The sequence below is a fragment of the Bufo gargarizans genome, chromosome 3, assembly GCF_014858855.1.
Source record: "Bufo gargarizans isolate SCDJY-AF-19 chromosome 3, ASM1485885v1, whole genome shotgun sequence".
In the NCBI taxonomy this organism is placed as follows: Eukaryota; Metazoa; Chordata; class Amphibia; order Anura; family Bufonidae; genus Bufo; species Bufo gargarizans.
Genome location: NC_058082.1, coordinates 339,826,230 through 339,845,776, shown reverse-complemented (window position 1 = coordinate 339,845,776; position 19,547 = coordinate 339,826,230). Strand labels below are relative to the sequence as shown.

The 19,547-nt window shown below is 45.0% G+C and overlaps 1 protein-coding gene across 1 annotated transcript; it reads right to left on the bottom strand.

Annotated features, from left to right (window-relative positions):
* Nucleotides 1-834: 834 nt before the first annotated feature.
* LOC122931576 (flocculation protein FLO11-like) lies at nucleotides 835-18,886 on the bottom strand. Its single transcript, XM_044285651.1, has 4 exons — nucleotides 18,836-18,886; nucleotides 18,632-18,642; nucleotides 1,182-2,387; nucleotides 835-943 (listed from the first exon to the last, which is right to left on the bottom strand). Exons 1-4 carry the CDS (start codon nucleotides 18,884-18,886, stop codon nucleotides 835-837), a joined length of 1,377 nt encoding a protein of 458 aa, XP_044141586.1.
* Nucleotides 18,887-19,547: the final 661 nt, after the last annotated feature.

Sequence of the window (19,547 nt, the reverse complement as noted above, 5' to 3'; positions counted from 1 at the left end):
CCTGTGCTGGCATCAACCTCATGAAAGGAACTGCACATGCGCTAGCTCGCGCATCACGAGATTACGGTGCTCTGGCTTTCTGATGTCAGGGAGTAAGGAGGAGTTTCTGAGGATGCGGCGCGGTGCTGGGTTCCTTCATGCTGGACTCATGTCACTTACAGGACACATCTCAGGTTAATTTGCATATGGATCTATTTTTTTTTAACACAATAAAACACAGACCTATGGGGACTGGGTATTGCGGATTTGCTAGCTGCCATCTAGCAACCCATGTCCTCAGCTCTATACATTAAATCCCGGGGACAGGTTCCCTTTAACATTTACGTTTTTCTTTGGGCTTGTGTGTGTGCTCTCCAAATGAATAGACTAGTCACTGAAAGGGACAAGGGAGGTGGCGGAGCAGCCAGCCAGCAGCAGCTGACCGAGCTGCATGCCCACTGCACTCGGAGTAACAAAGCCGCCAAATATACATTTCACATTGTGGGTGGGGCTTAGTGCAGGAAATGGATTATGTCGGGGATTGTGAACTACTCAGCTACTTGAACAAACTACTGAAGCCGGAGAGTTAGCGCTGCAGCAGCAGAATTGTTCCCTGCCTCAATACCAGGATGGAATTTGCCCGTCACACCAATTCTGCAAGCCTTAGCCTACTGTAATTTTAACAAACAGATTGTCCGAACCAGAGAGAACTGGCTGGATCCATGCCTCACTACACAGCAATCCTTAGTTGCACAATGGATGTCGCAACCAAGATTTCCTTGTAGCCCCAGACTTATACTATATTTTAGGTAGAAATATTATTTACTTAATTTAACTAAATTTGCAATAATTGAATTAACTTGCCTTGGCTTCACATGTGCTGTTGTTTTCTGTTTCTAAAACCTTCAACCACTTGACTATGGATGAGAGGTTGGGAATTGGTTCATAATTATTTTCCAGGCATCTGTAGAAGGCATCAAAGTATTTAGAAAATTACAGTAAAATTACGTTTTTTTCAGTGAAGTTTGACATTCAACATTGGACATTTTACAAAAAAGAGATAGATAGATAGATAGATAGATAATAATGTATGCAGTGCTTTTTTTATTTTAAAAATAAGGTAGAATAAAATCTGCCCGGACTATATTGTATATACGGATAGCTAATAAAGGAAAACATCTTAAAATATTATGGCTACTTACTCATCTCTTAAAAATTGTTTGAAGGACTGTGAATCTTCAATTAGAGAGTCATTATTCTCAAACATGGAATTAATAAACAAAATATTTTTAAGTTCATGGTTTTCCTCAGCCTCAATCACTACATAAAAAGGTCCTCCAGTAAGCAAGTTGACATATAGGGCACTGTTTAGTACGGAGTTACTAAAAATAGAAATTTTCAGTTTTATGTGCTCAGGAAGGGGTGTAGTACTAGAATCTGTACTTGGTCCAGTAGAGGGTGTAGTACTGGAATCTGTACTTGGTTCAGGAGGGGGTGTAGTACTGGAATCTGTACTTGGTCCAGGAGGGGGTGTAGTACTGGAATCTGTACTTGGTTCAGGAGGGGGCGTAGTGCTGGAATCTGTACTTGGTTCAGGAGGGGGTGTAGTGCTGGAATCTGTACTTGGTTCAGGAGGGGGTGTAGTGCTGGAATCTGTACTTGGTTCAGGAGGGGGTGTAGTGCTGGAATCTGTACTTGGTTCAGGAGGGGGTGTAGTGCTGGAATCTGTACTTGGTTCAGGAGGGGGTGTAGTGCTGGAATCTGTACTTGGTTCAGGAGGGGGTGTAGTGCTGGAATCTGTACTTGGCTCAGGAGGGGGTGTAGTGCTGGAATCTGTACTTGGTTCAGGAGGGGGTGTAGTGCTGGAATCTGTACTTGGTTCAGGAGGGGGTGTAGTGCTGGAATCTGTACTTGGTTCAGGAGGGGGTGTAGTGCTGGAATCTGTACTTGGTTCAGGAGGGGGTGTAGTGCTGGAATCTGTACTTGGTTCAGGAGGGGGTGTAGTGCTGGAATCTGTACTTGGTTCAGGAGGGGGTGTAGTGCTGGAATCTGTACTTGGTTCAGGAGGGGGTGTAGTACTGGAATCTGTACTTGGTTCAGGAGGGGGTGTAGTGCTGGAATCTGTACTTGGTTCAGGAGGGGGTGTAGTGCTGGAATCTGTACTTGGTTCAGGAGGGGGTGTAGTGCTGGGATCTGTACTTGGTTCAGGAGGGGGTGTAGTACTGGGATCTGTACTTGGTTCAGGAGGGGGTGTAGTACTGGGATCTGTACTTGGTTCAGGAGGGGGTGTAGTACTGGGATCTGTACTTGGTTCAGGAGGGGGTGTAGTGCTGGAATCTGTACTTGGTTCAGGAGGGGGTGTAGTACTGGAATCTGTACTTGGTTCAGGAGGGGTGTAGTACTGGAATCTGTACTTGGTTCAGGAGGGGGTGTAGTGCTGGGATCTGTACTTGGTTCAGGAGGGGGTGTAGTGCTGGAATCTGTACTTGGTTCAGGAGGGGGTGTAGTGCTGGAATCTGTACTTGGTTCAGAAGGGGGTGTAGTGCTGGAATCTGTACTTGTTTCAGGAGGGGTGTAGTACTGGTTTCGGAGGGGTGTAGTACTGGGATCTGTACTTGGTTCAGGAGGGGGTGTAGTACTGGGATCTGTACTTGGTTCAGGAGGGGGTGTAGTACTGGGATCTGTACTTGGTTCAGGAGGGGGTGTAGTACTGGGATCTGTACTTGGTTCAGGAGGGGGTGTAGTACTGGGATCTGTACTTGGTTCAGGAGGGGGTGTAGTACTGGGATCTGTACTTGGTTCAGGAGGGGGTGTAGTACTGGATCTGTACTTGGTTCAGGAGGGGGTGTAGTGCTGGAATCTGTACTTGGTCAGGAGGGGGTGTAGTGCTGGAATCTGTACTTGGTTCAGGAGGGGGTGTAGTGCTGGAATCTGTACTTGGTTCAGGAGGGGGTGTAGTGCTGGAATCTGTACTTGGTTCAGGAGGGGGTGTAGTGCTGGAATCTGTACTTGGTTCAGGAGGGGGTGTAGTGCTGGAATCTGTACTTGGTTCAGGAGGGGGTGTAGTGCTGGGATCTGTACTTGGTTCAGGAGGGGGTGTAGTACTGGGATCTGTACTTGGTTCAGGAGGGGGTGTAGTACTGGGATCTGTACTTGGTTCAGGAGGGGGTGTAGTACTGGATCTGTACTTGGTTCAGGAGGGGGTGTAGTACTGGAATCTGTACTTGGTTCAGGAGGGGGGTGTAGTACTGGAATCTGTACTTGGTTCAGGAGGGGGTGTAGTGACTGGAATCTGTACTTGGTTCAGGAGGGGGTGTAGTGCTGGATCTGTACTTGGTTCAGGAGGGGGTGTAGTGACTGGACTCTTGTACTTGGTTCAGAAGGGGGTGTAGTGCTGGAATCTGTACTTGTTTCAGGAGGGGGTGTAGTACTGGATCTGACTTGGTTCAGGAGGGGGTGTAGTACTGGATCTGTACTTGGTTCAGGAGGGGGTTGTAGTACTGGGATCTGTACTTGGTTACAGGAGGGGGTGTAGTACTGGGATCTGTACTTGGTTCAGGAGGGGGTGTAGTACTGGGATCTGTACTGGTTCAGGAGGGGGTGTAGTACTGGGATCTGTACTTGGTTCAGGAGGGGGTGTAGTACTGGGATCTGTACTTGGTTCAGGAGGGGGTGTAGTACTGGAATCTGTACTTGGTTCAGGAGGGGGTGTAGTACTGGAATCTGTACTTGGTTCAGGAGGGGGTGTAGTACTGGAATCTGTACTTGGTCCAGGAGGAGGTATAGTACTGGAAACTGTACTTGGTCCAGGAGGGGATGTAGTACTCGAATCTGTACTTGGTCCAGGAGGGAGTGTAGTACTAGAATCTGTACTTGGTCCAGGAGGCGATGTAGTACTAGAATCTGTACTTGGTTCAGGAGGGGGTGTAGTACTAGAATCTGTACTTGGTCCAGGAGGGGGTGTAGTACTTTGTTCTGTGCTTGGCCCTGGAGGGGTTGTTGTTTGCGTACTAGTTGGAATTTCTGTTGTAGGTGTATAATTTTCTGAAATAAAAAAGTAAGCAGTTAAGTAGTTAAGACATATATATGTTTGTTAAATGGAATTTTTAGTCCCATATTTTTTCTTTACATAAACTTTATGTTTGTACTCAAAACGTTGTACTCATTGCAACTCCCATTCCATTTGCCTTTTTTATGCTTTTCTGTGGGGATGCCAGTGAATCAGTGGTCACAATGTTGATGTGTTAACCTTGCTGATGGCAGTGTGCAATCACAGTGTTTCACAACCTCCAACTATATCCATGTGGACTATGGACAATTTTTTTTTGTCAGTTTGGCATTTCCCGGTTGATCTGACATTGATGGCATATCCCGAGGATAGGTCATCAATAAAAAATATCCCTGTAAACCCCTTTAAAGAGTAACTGCCATTTCAGTATATTTTAATATAGTGTAGGTGCAGGTGCAGTACTGCGGTCTGCCTGCACCATGCAGATCTTCCAAAGGGCAACAGCTTCAAATGTGTCACTGGGCTCGGTGCATGCCCAGTGACACATTTGAAGCTGTTGCCATTTTGAAGATCTGCATCCAGCAGGCAGTCCGTGGTACTGCGCCTGTGCAAGGTTTATTGCCGTTGTAGGCAGCATATGTGGGGCATTGTAATAGGCATTTGTGGGCGAAGTTAGATCACCTGAATGATGTAGGGGGGGGGGGGGGGGGTGTTGGCAAACAGTGCTGCTGTGGGCATGTAGTTTTGGCCCTGGAGAGGCATGCTTGGGCTCTGATGGAGGATAGGCTGGACACTGGAGGGGGGCTTTTCTGGGCACCTTATAAAGATAATAACGCCCCTCTGGGCACCTTACTGCCTAATTTGCATAATACAAAAAGTGGATTTAGTCAAAAATGAAAGCCAGAAATGCAGAATGAAGGGTACATCAAGAAATAAGGTATTTTGTTCTACATGGCAATAGTTGTACTTTCATATTGGTAACCCATATGACAGATTTCCGTTAAACATTTTGTAATGTACGTTATTAGGGGAAAAAAATGTATTTGCTCTAGAAAACAGGAGGTAAAGAGCCTTATTAGCAAAACTCTACTGAGCGTTGCTACTATGGACATTCTGTAATAATTTTTCAGCATTTTAGTGAGTGTTAAATATTCCTGTAAGGCCTCATGCACACGACCATTCCATTTAACAGTGAATTTCACGGTGGCTACCCCTTTAATGGTGACCGCCCCTTTAACAGTGACTTTCACGGTGACCGCCCCTTTAACAGTGACTTTCACGGTGGCTGCCCCCTTTAACAGTGACAGCCCCTTTAACAGTGACTTGCACAGTGGCCGCCCTTTTAACAGTGACCGCCCCTTTAACAGTGACTTCCCGTTTAACTGTGAATTTCCCTTTGACTGCACCTTTAATAATGACGTTAACAATGGCAGCCCATTTAATAGTGACCGCCCCTTTAACAGTGACTTTTACAGTGGGCGCTTCTTCAATGGTGAAGGCTCCTTTAACAGTGACTTTCACAGTGGCCGCCCCTTTAACAGTGACTGCCCATTTAGCAGTGACTTTCATGGTGGGCGCCCCTTTAGAGGTGACCACCCCTTTAACAGTGACTTTCACGGTGGCCCCCCCTTTAACAGTTACCGCACTTTTAACAGTGACAGCCCCTTTAACAGTGAGTTTTTTTTAGTGGCCGCCCCTTTAACAGTAACTTTCACAGGGGCCGCCCATTTAATAGTGACAGCCACTATAACAGTAACTTTCACAGTGGCTGCCCCTTTAACGGTGACCGCCCCTTTAACAGTGGCTTCCATGGTGACCGCCTCTTTAACGGTGACCGCCCATTTAACAGTGACTTTCACGGTGGCCGCCCCTTTAACGGTGACCGCCCCTTTAACAGTGAATTTCACGGTGCCGCCTCTTTACCAGTAACTTTCATGGTGGCCGCCCCTTTAATGGTGACCGCCCCTTTAACAGTGACTTTCATGGTGGGCGCTCCTTTAATGGTAACCACCCCTTTAACAGTGACTTTCACAGTGGCCGCCCATTTAACAGTGGATTTCACAATTGCTGCCTTTTTAATGGTGACCGCCTCTTTAACAGTGACTTTCACGGTGGCTGCCCCTTTAACAGTTACCGCCCTTTTAACAGTGAGTTTTTCAGTGGCCGCCCCTTTAACGGTGACCTCCCCTTTAACAATGACTTTCACAATGGCCGCCCCTTTAATGGTGACCACCCTTTTAACAGTGACTTTTACGGTGCCGTCCCTTTAACGGTAACCGCCCCTTTAACAGTGACTTTCACGGTGGGTGCCCCTTCAACAGTGACTTTCACGGTGGCCGCCTCTTTAACAGTGGCTTCCAAGGTGGCTGCCCTTTTAACAGTGACTTTCACGTGGCTGTCTCTTTAACAGAGACAGCTTCTTTAACAGCGACTTTCGAGATGGCCGCCCATTTAACGGTGACCACCCCTTTAACAGTGACTTTCACGGTGGCTGCCACTTTAATGGTGACCGCCCCTTTAACAGTGACTTTCACGGTGGCCGTCTCTTTAATGGTGTCCGCTCCTTTAACAGTGACTTTCACGGTGGGCACCCTTTTACGGTGAGCGCCGCTTTAACAGTGACTTTCACGGGGGCCGCCCCATTAACAGTGGCTTTCACAGTGGGCGCTCCATTAATGGTGACTGCCCATTTAACAGTGACTTTCACAGTGGGCGCTCCATTAATGGTGACCGCCCCTTTAACAGTGACTTTCACGGTGGCTGCCCCTTTAACAGTGACCGCCCCTTTATTAGTGACTTTTACAGTGGGCGCCCTTTTAACGATGACCACCCGTTTAACAGTTACTTTCACAGTGGCCACCCCCTTAACGGTGACCGACCCTTTAACAGCGACTTTCACGGTGGCCGCCCCTTTAATGGTGACTGCCCTGTTTAACAGTGACTTTCACGATGGCCACCCCTTTAACAGTGGCTTTCATGGTGACCGTCCTTTTAACAGTGACATTCACGGTGTCCCCTTTAACTGTAACCGCCCCTTTAACAGTGACTTCCCCTTTAACAGTGACTTTCACAGTGGCCACCCAATTAATAGTTATGGCCCCTTTAACAGTGACTTTCACAATGGTCGTCCCTTTAATGGTGACCGCCCCTTTAACAGTGACTTTCACAGTGGCCGCCCCTTTAACAGTGACTTTCACAGTGGCCGCCCATTTAACAGTCACCGCCCGTTTAACAGTGACTTTCACAGTGGCCGCCCCTTTAACAGTGACTTTCACAGTGGCCGCCCATTTAACAGTCACCGCCCGTTTAACAGTGACTTTCACAGTGGCCGCCCCTTTAACAGTGACTTTCACAGTGGCCGCCCATTTAACAGTCACCGCCCGTTTAACAGTGACTTTCACAGTGGCCAGAGTCGTCTGGCCTTCTTGTGACAAGGCTGATGTAGTTCTCAACCCTGGCTATTACTGCTTTATTGTTATGGCAATCTGGAGTAGGGCTGTGAGTTTCTATTGGCTGATAAGGGACATGTTACCGTTTGTATGGCAGTTAGGATTTAAGTGAAAGACTTGCAGGCTTGTATTGGCTAATGCAGGTCATTTCTTGGGAATATCTTTGGAACAGTATGTCCTAGAGAGCTGAGACCCTCACAAAATTTCTTTCCAGGTAGCAAGGGATGTGTACCAAGTTTTGTTGAAATGGATGGTTGCGTTTATGAGTGATCGCGGAACATACATACATACATCTGTCCTTTTTATATATATATAGATGATACTACAGATTACTTAGAGCCCATTTACATGGGCAGCTTATCAGGCCAATATTGGGGACCAATGCCTGCCAACAAACAAAGAAACTGTATGGGGGTGAACGATCATATTTACAGTTGTTCAACTCCTATACAGCAGCCATGATTGCTGCATGTAATGATTCACTCCTGATTATTTCCTATTGTATTAGCCCATGTAAATTGGCCTTTAGTCTGAAATTGCGGTTCCTATTTTTACATTTATTTCAGTGCATGCAATATATAGCTTTTATGACAATAAATATATTGTAGTATCACATACCTGTGCAATAGACATCAGGCTTTAAGCTTCCAGAAAGCTTGTAAACAAATTGTCCTCCAGGACAGGCTTTCACCTGTATGTTTGGTCCAAGGTATGGACTTTCAGTGTTAACCCATAGAGAAACTTTTTTCACTGTTTGTGTAATTGTTTCGTGACCAACACCAAGAGAAAGAGGATTAAGAGATCCACATTTCAGTGGACCAACAGGCCCCTCTTTCATTCTATAGCCAGTACTGTATTTGAACCAGCCAAAGTTGTATCGATCACTGAGAAATCTCCCAGTGCTGTTAATAGTGTACAGCCTGCTGGCTCCATCCAGCTGTTGCGATGAAGTGCAAGGATCAACACATTGCATTACTCCATTTATTTTAACACAGTCTTCTGTACTGCTGCACGCTGTCGAAGGGCATTGAATCGATGCATCATACTTGCACAAGTGGATTCCATTGTAATTTGTACAGTAGGCTTTAGAGGCACATTGATCTAGACCTGCGTTACATTCATCAACATCCAAACAGGTTCTTTGTTCTTTGTTCCAGACATAGCCTTGTGGGCAGCAGTTTGTGGAACTACAGAACACAAGTGCTGTGCAGTTGAAACCATTTCCCACATATCCACTTGGACAACTACATGCTACATAATTTGTTAAAGGTTTACAAATAGCAATTTTATTGCAATCTTGGCAAGTTTTCGCATCTGAAAAAAAAAAAAAAAGAGAAATGAAAATAGAACTGTAATAATATTGGTAATTAACCCAACTCATGCGTTGATAAGCAGCCGTACCAGGGAACACGGACAACTGAAATGAATGAAAATGAGCTAAGGTATATAAACTTGTCTCAGGTTGCAACTGAAGTTTATTTGCACTAAAAAAAGCTAATGTCAACTTGTGGCCCCTTTTATTTGCAAGTTTATATATTTATTACGTTCACTATTTTTTCTGTCTTAATTTGTTCTCACACTTTGCAATGTAACAAAGAAAACTGTTGCTACGTGGACACTGTCAACAACCAGATACTTTATACAGTATGGGGCCTGTTTTTTAAGATCAGTGATTTACACGCCAGTCTTAATTGTCTCTGTGCTGCTGGAGGAAGGAGCAAAGATATGTGGAGGCGCATCCTTTTACATAACTTTGGCACTTCCTCCAGGAGGACATGCAACAATCTGAAATCTAAACATTTAAGCAATTTGTATGCCAAAAACTAGCATACAAAATGATAAATAAGTTGGGCCTGCTGGCCCACCTTCTTCTCCGCCAACACCATGCCCCTTTTCTAGACCTGTCCAAAAAGTTGTGTGAGCTGGAAAAAGTTGCAGATTTTGTCAGAAAATGGGCAATATGGGCTCCTATGTGTCTTTATTACTTACTTCAGTACCTAGGGGAATACTATAATTAATAAGCTTGTGGGTTCTGATTGCTTCATTCACACCTCTATACCACCAGCAGTCACATTTATTAAGATGTAAATACTAATACACTATATTATCATATTATTTCCTGTGAATAAACCTTGTGCACTGTAATAACTCTGCCCTCGGGGTCCATATACAAATTATGGTTAGAATAAAAATAAAGTCATAATAATATTTGCATTTGTACTAAAACGTAATTTTTAAGTTGCAACAGATTCTAATCTGCACAAATACAAAAATAACAAAAAAAATCCTTGAAAACAGCATGTATAGAAGGAAGACAGAATTATGAAGACACCTGAATATACAGTGAGGAACAGAAGTATTTGAACACCCTGCGATTTAGCAAGTTCTCCCACTTGGAGGGGTCTGAAATTTACATTGTAGGTGCATTTCCACTTTAAAAGACAGAATAAAAAAAAAACATTCAGGAAATCACATTGTATGATTATTAAAGAATTTATTTGTCTAAGGGCTCTTTCACACTTGCGTTGTTCTTTCCCGGCATAGAGTTCCGTCGTCGGGGCTCTATGCCGGAAGAATCCTGATCAGTATTATCCCCATGCATTCTGAATGGAGAGAAATCCGTTCAGGATTAATCAGGATGTCTTCAGTTCAGGACCGGAACTTTTTGGGCCAGAGAAAATACCGCAGCATGCTGCACTTTTTGCTCCGGCCAAAAATCCTGAACACTTGCCGCAAGACCGGATCCGGAATTAATGCCCATTGAAAGGCATTAAAGTCCTGTCTGCCATGGTAAAGTGTAGTGGGGAGCGGGGGAGCAGTATACTTACCGTCCGTGCGGCTCCCGGGGCTCTTCAGAGTGACGTCAGGGTGCCCCACGCGCATGGATGACGTGATCGCATGGATCACGTCATCCATGCACATGGGGCGCTCTGACATCATTCTGGAGCGCCCCGGGAGCCGGTAAGTATACTGCTCCTCCGCTCCCCACTACTACTATGGCAACCAGGACTTTAATAGCGTCCTGGCTGCCATAGTAACACTGAACGCATTTTGAAGACGGATCCGTCTTCAAATGCTTTCAGTTCACTTGCGGTGTTACGGATCCGGCGGGCACTTCCGGCAAATGGAGTACACAACGGATCCGGACAACGCAAGTGTGAAAGAGCCCTTAGACTGCTGAACATAAATATTTGAACACCTGAAAAAATCAGTGTTGATATTTGTTACAGAAGCCTTTGCTTACAATTACAGAGGTCAAACATTTCCTGTAGTTCTTGACCAAGTTTGCACATACTGCAACCGGGATTTTGGCCCAAAATTTTGGCCCACTCCTCTACACAGATCTCCTCTAGATCTGTCAGGTTTTGGGGCTGTCGCTGAGCAACACAGAGTCTCAGCTCCCTCCAAAGATGTTCTATTGGATTTAGGTCTGGAGACTGGCTAGGCCACTCCAGAATCTTGATATGCTTCTTACGGAGCCACTCCTTGGTTATCCTGGCTGTGTGCTTCCGGTCGTTGTCATTTTGGAAGACCCAGCCATGACCCATCTTCAATGCTCTGACTAAGGGAAGAAGGTTGTTGCTCAAAATCTCACAATAAATGGCCCCATTTATCCTCTCCTTAATACAGTGCAGTCGTCCTGTCACCTTCACAGAAAAGCACCCCCAAAGCATGATGTTACCAGACCCATGCTTCACAGTAGGGATGGTGTTCTTGGGATGAAACTCATCCTTCTTTATCCTCCAAACACACCGAGTGAAGTTTAGACCAAAAGATTCTACTTTGGTCTCATCTGACCACATGACTTTCTCCCATGCCTCTTCTGGATCATCCAGATGGTCACTGGCACTTCAGACAGGCCTGGACATGTGATGACTTGAGCAGGGGAACCTTCCGTGCAATGCATGATTTGAAACCATGACGCCATAGTGTTTTACTGACAGTGACCTTTGTAACTGTGGTCCCAGCTCTCTTCATGTCATAGACCAGCTCCTCCCTTGTAGTTCTGGGCTGATTCCTCACTTTTTTTATCATCAGTGATAACCCACAAGGTGAGATCTTGCATGGAGCCCCAGTCCAAGGGCGACTGACAGTCGTCTTTAGTCTCTTCCATTTCTAACAATTGCTCCAACAGTTGACCTATTTTCACCAAGCTGCTTGGCAATTGCCCCGTAGTCCTTTCCAGCCTTGTGGAGGTCCACAATTTTGTCTTTTGACAGCTCTTTGGTCTTTCCTATGGTAGTAGTTGGCATCTGACTGACTGTGGGGTGGACAGGTGTCTTTAAAGAGCTCAGACAGGTGCTACTAAGTTAGATTAATGAGTGGAGTAGAGGTGGACTTTTTAAAGGCACAGTAACAGGTCTTTGAGAGACAAAATTCTTGCTGTTTCTCAGTTGTTCAAATACTTATGTTCAACAGTGCAAGACAAATCAATTCTTTAAAAATCATACAATGTGATTTCCTGATTTATTTATTTTGTATTCTGTCTCTCAGAGTGGGAATGCACCTACAATGTGAGGTTTCAGACCCCTCCATGATTTTTGAGTGGGAGAACTTGAAAAATAACAGGGTGTTAAAATATTTCTGTTCCTCACTGTATAGTCAATTTTAACCAACAGTGGAGCTTCAATTTACACATACATACTGTGATTTGAAAAAGTATTCATACATCCTCAACATTCCCACATTTTTCACATTACACCCACAAACTTAAATGTATTTTACTGAGATGTACTGTATTTTACTTATGCAATAGACTGACACAAAGTGATACATGGTTTTCCAATTTTCTAGTAAGTAAAAATCTAAAAAGTGTGATGTGCATTCGCATTCAGCCACCTGTGACCAATTGCCTTCAGAAGTCACCTAATTAGTAAATAGAGTCCATCTGTGTGTAATTTATTCTTAGTATAACTACAGCTGTTCCGTGAAGGTCTCAGAGGTTTGTTAGATAATATTATTTATCAAACAGCATCATGGAAACCAAGGAACACACCAGACAGGCCAGGGAAAAAGTTATGGACAAGTGCAATGCAGGGTTAGTAACATAGTAAGATAGTATATAAGGCCAAAAAAAGACATTTGTCCATCCAGTTCGGCCTGTTATCCTGCAAGTTGATCCAGAAGAAGGCAAAAAAAAAAACAAAAAACTGTGAGGTAGAAGCCAATTTTCCCCACTTAAGGGGAAAAAAAATTCCTTCCCGACTCCATTCAGGCAATCAGATAACTCCCTGGATCAACGACCCCTCTCTAGTAGCTATAGCCTGTAATATTATTACACTCTAGAAATACATCCAGGCCCAGATTGAACATACCATCACCACCTCCTCAGGTAGAGAGTTCCATAGTCTCACTGCTCTTACCATAAAGAATCCTATACAAACCTTTCCTCGAGGCGCAGAGGATGTCCCCTTGTCACAGTCCTAGGGATAAATAGATGATGGGAGAGATCTCTGTACTGACCCCTGATATATTTATACATAGCAATTAAATCTCCCCTCAGTCGTCTTTTTTCTAAAGTGAATAACCCTGATTTTGATAATCTTTCAGGGTACTGTAGTTCCCTCATTCCCGTAGTACTTTAGTTGCCCTCCTCTGAACCCTCTCCAGCTCTGCTATGTCTGCCTTGTTCACAGGAGACCAGAACTGTATACAGTACTCCATGTGTGGTCTGACCAGTGATTTGTAAAGTGGTAGGACTATGTTCTCATCACGGGCATCTATGCCCCTTTTCATGCAACCCATTATCTTATTGGCCTTGGCAGCAACTGCCTGACACTGTTTTTTACAGATTTATTTGCTGTTCACTAAAATTCCTAGGTCCTTTTCCATGTCAGTGTTACCCAGTGTTTTACGATTTAGTATGTACGGGTGACTTGTATTATTCCTACCCATGTGCATAACCTTACATTTGTCAGTTTTAAACCTCATCTGCCACTTCTCTACCCAAGCCTCCAATCTATCCAGATCCATTTGTAGCAGTATACTGTCCTCTTCCGTGTCAATTACTTTACACAGTTTAGTGTCATCTGCAAAAATTGATATTTTACTGTGCAAGCCTTCTACAAGATCATTAATAAATATATTGAAGAGGATAGGGCCCAGTACTGACCCCTGAGGTACCCCACTCGTGACAGTTACCCAATCTGAGTGTGTACCATTAATAACCACCCTCTGTTTTCTATCATTGAGCCAGTTACTTACCCAGATACAGACGTTTTCTCCCAGTCCGAGCATTCTCATTTTATATACTAACCTTTTATGTGGTACAGTGTCAAATGCTTTGGAGAAGTCCAGATATACGACATCCATTGAATTGGCGCTGTCAAGTCTAGAACTTTCCTCTTCATAGAAACTGATTAAATTAGTTTGACATGACCGATCCCTCATAAAGCCATGCTGATATGGCGTTATTTGCTTATTTTCATTGAGGTGCTTGCTCCAAGATAGCATCTCTTAGATAACCTTCAAACAGTTGACCCACAACGGATGTTAAACTTACCGGCCTATAGTTTCTGAGCTCTGTTTTTGCACCCTTTTTGAATATTGGCACCACATTTGCTATGCACCAATCCTGTGGAACTCTTCCGGTCAGTATAGAGTCCTTAAATTATCAGAATTAAGGGTCTGGCTATGACATTACTTAATTCTCTTAGGATACGGGGGTGTATGTTAGGTTATAAAAAAAATCATCATCTGAAAATGGAAGGGTATGGCACAACTGCAAACCTACCAAGACATGGCCATCCACTTAAACTGACAGCCCAGGCAAGTAGAGCACTAATTAAAGAAGCAGCCAAGAGGCCCATGGTCACTCTGGAGGCGCTGCAGAGAACCACACCTCAGGTGGAAGAATCTGTCCACAGGACAACTATTAGTCGTGTACTCCAGAAATTTGGAATAGAGTCAAAAAGAAAGCTATTTTTGAAAGCAAGCCAAATTATGTTTGCAGTTTGCCACCGGTCAGGGATATAGCAAACATGTGGAAGAAGATGCTTTTGTCAGATTAGACCAAAGTTGAAATTTTTGGCCTAAATGCAAAATATTATGTGTTATGGAAAACTAAAACTCTAAATCACCCAGAAACACCACTCCCACCATTAAACATGGTGGCTGCAGCATTATTTTCTTTAGCAGGGATAGGGAAGCTGGTCAGAGTTGATGGGAAGATGGATGGAGTAAAATACAGGGCAATCCTGGAGGAAAACCTGGTAGCAGAAACATTTGAGCGTGAGGTGGAGGTTCACCTTCTAGCAGGACAACAACCCTAAACATACAGCCAGAGCTACAATTGAATGGTTTAGATCAATATTTGTGTGTTAGAATGGTCCATTCAAAGTCCACAACTAAATCCTATTGAGAATCTGCAAAACTTGAAACAGACACTCTCCATACAATCCAAATGAGCTTGAGCTATTTTGCAAAGAAGAATGGATAAAAATTTCTGCATCTAGATGTGCAAAACTGGTAGAGATACCTCAAAAGACTTGCAGCTGTAATTGCAGTGAAAGGTGGTACTGAGCTGAATACAAAAGCACGCCACACTTTCCAGATTATTAAAATTCTAAAAACCATGTATGATTTTCTTTTCAATTCAAATACTTTCTACCTTGTGTTGGTCTATAATATAAAATCGCAGTAAAATACATTTAAGTTCGTGGGTGGAATGTGAAAAAATTTGAAAAAGTTCATGGGGTCTGAATACTTTTTCAAGGCACTGTATGGTTGCATGCAGCTGGAAAAAAGGAATAGGATCCAGTTGTTTACTGTGCAGTATCAATAGATTTCTATGGGGCAGATATATGTCAGAAATGCATCCTATTGGTATACATTTGACTTTTTAAATTTTTTTTTTTTAAACGTGGGCTTCTACAACTTAAAAAAAATAATCTGAAACTAGAGATGAACTAATCAGTTCGTAGCGAAGGAGGTTCATTACGAACATGCAAAAATTTTATCTGCCATACATGTACCCCCTCACAGTAGTTATGCCCAGATGTGCCCCCTCACAGTAATATTCCCTGATATGTGCCCTCTCACAGTAGCGATGCCCAGATATGTGCCCCCTCACAGTAGTTATGCCCCAATATGTGCCCCCTCACAGTAGCAATGCCCAGATATGTGCCCCCTTACAGTAATATGAATGCATATTATGTGCCCTTAAATATGCCCCCTCACAGTAGTATGCCCAGGATTGTGCCCCCTCACAGTAATATGTCCAAGATTGCACCCCCACACTAATATGCGCAGGATTGTGCCCTCTCACAGTAATATGCCCAGGATTGTGTCCCCTCACAGTAATAAGCTCCGGATTGTGCCCCCTCACAATAATATGCCCAGGATTGTGCCCCTTCACAGTAATATGCCCAGGATTGTGCCCCTTCACAGTAATATGCCCAGGATTGTGCCCCTTTCACAGAAAGTAAAAAAGAAAAATCTCCACATACTCACCTCATTCCTGTCACGAGGGTGTCAAGAGCCACGCCTGACTCCGTTGTACCCGGGGTCAGGAGGTCGCAGCGGTTGGCTGCACGCTCTATGTAAGATAGGGATGTTTCCTTATTGTAGCTTTCTGGGTTTGCTTTGCAAACCCTTTTGGCTCACTCAGGGATCCGTAGCTCCTTCTCTCAGCTGTTCCTTGTCCAGCACTCCCAATCCTCCTTATATTCCCCTCTCACACTTCTCTGGTTGCCAGATATAGAGCTTCCTGCCTGGACATCTATTCTGACCCACTGGAGCTGTGTTGCTGCGTTCTCTGATTGTTGCTTTAGAACGCTACCCTCCGGATCCCTGTTGGACCTTTGTGGACAGTTGTTGTCGTCCACCTGGGTGTTTGTGTTTGTCTGTCCTCTCCCTGGTGTTTCCCTCTTAGTGCAGTGGTGAGGACTAGCGATCCCACCGGCCCATTCATTATATAGGGTTCATTCCAGGGAAAGCCAGGGTTTAGGCACGTGATCGCCGCACGGGTGAGGAACCCGTCTAGGGACGTCAGGGCAGTCAGGTGCCAGCCGCAAGGAGAGTTAGGGGTCACCACCTTTCCATCTCCCTTGGGCAGGACTTTCCCTTTTTCCTCCCTGTGCGTGTTGCCGGTCATTACAATTCCCCAGCAGGATACACATTGGCTGCTCTGGTCTGTGTAGGAGGAGGAGCAGAGGCTTACTGGAATGATGGAGCACAAAGCCAACAGCTCTCTGCTTCATCATTACAGACAACTGAAGCAGGGACATATTCCGGAGAGTGGGACATACCTCCCCTGTACCGGGACCACAGGACAGCCACTGAAATTTGGAAATGTCCCGCCAGATCCAGGATGATTGGGAGGTATGTAGTGACTCCATGCTGGATAAGACCTAACACAGCATTGTGTGAATGCCTATAAACAAGTTAACATCTATTCTCAGCTCAGCTGGGACTAAAGCCTGTATTAGACAGGCAGAACAGCAAGCGATTGTTGGGCGGGAAGCGTTCCCACAAGGCAGTCGCTTCCTTGCTAGCAGAGGAGACCGATGCTATTACATACAGCAATTTCCTCCACTGCATGGGGAGGAGTGATCTCTATACCATCGCTCATCCCCATACTGTCTATTGGTTTGCCTGCCGCAGATCGCTATTAGACTGCTGTCGGCAAGCGCTGATTAAGTGTCACGGAAAAGTGTACAGGAAACAAGACAATGCAAAATGAATGTATGACTCACTGGATCCAAAACTAAGGAACAAAAGGGAGACCCCTGTATAAGACCTGGCACTCTCCCTGACTGCTCAGCCTATGTGAACACCCCAATGATGGATGATCGCATATCCTCGTACCTCGACTATATGAAACCTGAACACCCTACAATAGTGAGGGGACACGACCACCGGCTCCCTACACTAGACATGGAGGGAGTCAAGGTCACCTGGGATCCAGCAAACAGAAAATCACAAATGAATGTACAGCACTTATCTTGTAGAAGACTGCGAAATAGGATCAGCATGCACACACACTCCAGGAAGCTGTATAAACTGCACACTAATGCATTATGGGGAGGAATTTAAAGGGATGCAATCAGTCCAACTACAAGACAGCTGAGAGAGGCTAACGAGATGAGGAACTGAAAACCAAAAACAAAGAAAGCTCAAGGAGGAGGTTCTGAAAGGCATCTGTCAGAGCTTCTCAGATGTCTGGTTGTGACAGTACCCCTCCCTCTACGAGTGGACTCCGGACACTCAGAGCCCACCTTCTCAGGATGGGACCTATGGAAAGCCCTGATGAGACGAGTGGCCTTAATGTCCGTCACTGGGACCCACATCCTCTCCTCAGGACCATTACCCTCCCAATGAACGAGGTACTGGAGAGAACCGCGGACACCACGAGAATCCACAATCCTAGAGACCTGAAATTCAAGATTCCCATCAACCATAATCGGAGGAGGAGGCAAAGGCGAGGGTACAATGGGTTGAACATAAGGTTTTAATAAGGACTTATGAAAAACATTATGGATCTTCCAAGTCTGAGGAAGATCAAGACGGTAGGCAACAGGATTGATGACAGACAGGATTTTGTAAGGCCCAATAAACTTAGGACCCAACTTCCAGGAGGGAACCTTCAATTTGATATTCTTGGTAGACAACCACACCAGATCACCAACATTCAGGTCCGGACCAGGCACACGTCTCTTATCTGCCACACGCTTATATCTCTCACTCATGCTTTTTAGATTATCCTGAATCTTTTGCCAAATAGGTGACAAAGACTAGGAGAATCTGTCCTCATCAGGTAAACCAGAAGACCCCTCTCCCGAGAAAGTCCCAAACTGCAGATGAAACCCATATGCACCAAAAAATGGTGACTTATCAGAGGACTCCTGACGACGGTTATTTAAAGCAAACTCAGCCAAAATATCTGCCAGTGTAATACAGCCTTAACTTCCTACCACTGATGTGGCAAGCAGTGATTGCGAGACATCTGTACTGAGCATGTACTGTATGTGGAGTTGGTAGAAAGAGATACAGGAATAGGAGGCCTACTTACCCTCGATGGTGTTGCTGGTGAGTTCCCAAGACCTCTTCGGTATTATTTTAAGAGACGTTTAGAGCCAGAGATACATTAGCTTTTTTTGACACAGTGTGAACAGGAACATTGGACCTGCTCCTAATCTCTTAGTTTTCATTTCTTCCATAGTGGATCACTGCCCAAGTAATCATATATGTTTACCTGTGCAAGCTCTGCAAGAGTAAAACACAAACATAGGCACTGCAGCTGTATTGAAGAACATGCAGTGATATTACCCCATCCGATAGGCAAACAAACATGGCAGCCAGCAACCGCAACAAGAATTTCCTCCTTCTCCCGGTCTCCATTGCAGCAGCCAGTCCGCATCAACGGGCAGTATGGTGTCTTTCACATCATCATCCTCACCTTTTGCTTTTCCTGCTCAGACTCCTTCTCCTCTGCTCCATCGTCAGTCATCAATATTGGAATGTGTGGCGAGGAAACAACTTTACACGCCCCGCAATCTGTTGCTGCGCAAGCTTAATTCCCACCTGGCCAAGTTGTTGGCGGTGCAGTTGATGTCTTGCCATTTGTTAGAGTCTGCTGCCTTTAGGAAGCTATTGGAGTGTCCTCAGCTTCGCTAGAAGATATCTAGTTGGCATTGTTTCTCCCAAAAAGCTATCTCTGCCTTGTACTCTCATTTAACAAAGAACGTGGTCTATTCCTTGTGATTCTCGCTGTGCGGCAAGGTGCGCACCACGGTGGATACTTGGAGCAGCTGTTACATGCATGGACAGTACTTGTCTTTCACAGCCCACTGGGTCAATGTTTTTGTGGCAGTGGTGAGGCAGAACCTCAGCAAGATGGCCAGGTCCTTTTGATCCCCCCCCCCCCCCTTCCAATTGTGTCAGCCTGGCTCCCACACCAGGCACTTATCCACCACCTCCTACTTCATGGATGTGCTCCAGTCCCCAAAAGCAGCAGGGCACAGCATTGCTCGCACTCCCCCTCCATCCTATCACATGTGAAATCAAGCATTGCCATGCAGTGTTGGAGCTGATCAGCCTGGGCGAGAGTAGCCACACAGGCGAGCAGTTGATAAAGTACATAAAGCAGCAAACATCCCGGTGGTTGTCAT

What these genes read in the sequence shown, in the direction of transcription:
- LOC122931576 (XM_044285651.1), bottom strand. Translation starts at nt 18,886, where the DNA reads ATGACTGACGATGGAGCAGAGGAGAAGGAGTCTGAGCAGGAAAAGCAA. An exon ending in AAACAATTTTTAAGAGATGA is followed by an intron (nt 944 to 1,181) that starts GTAAGTAGCCAT and finishes TGCCTTCTACAG; the next exon opens with ATGCCTGGAAAATAATTATG.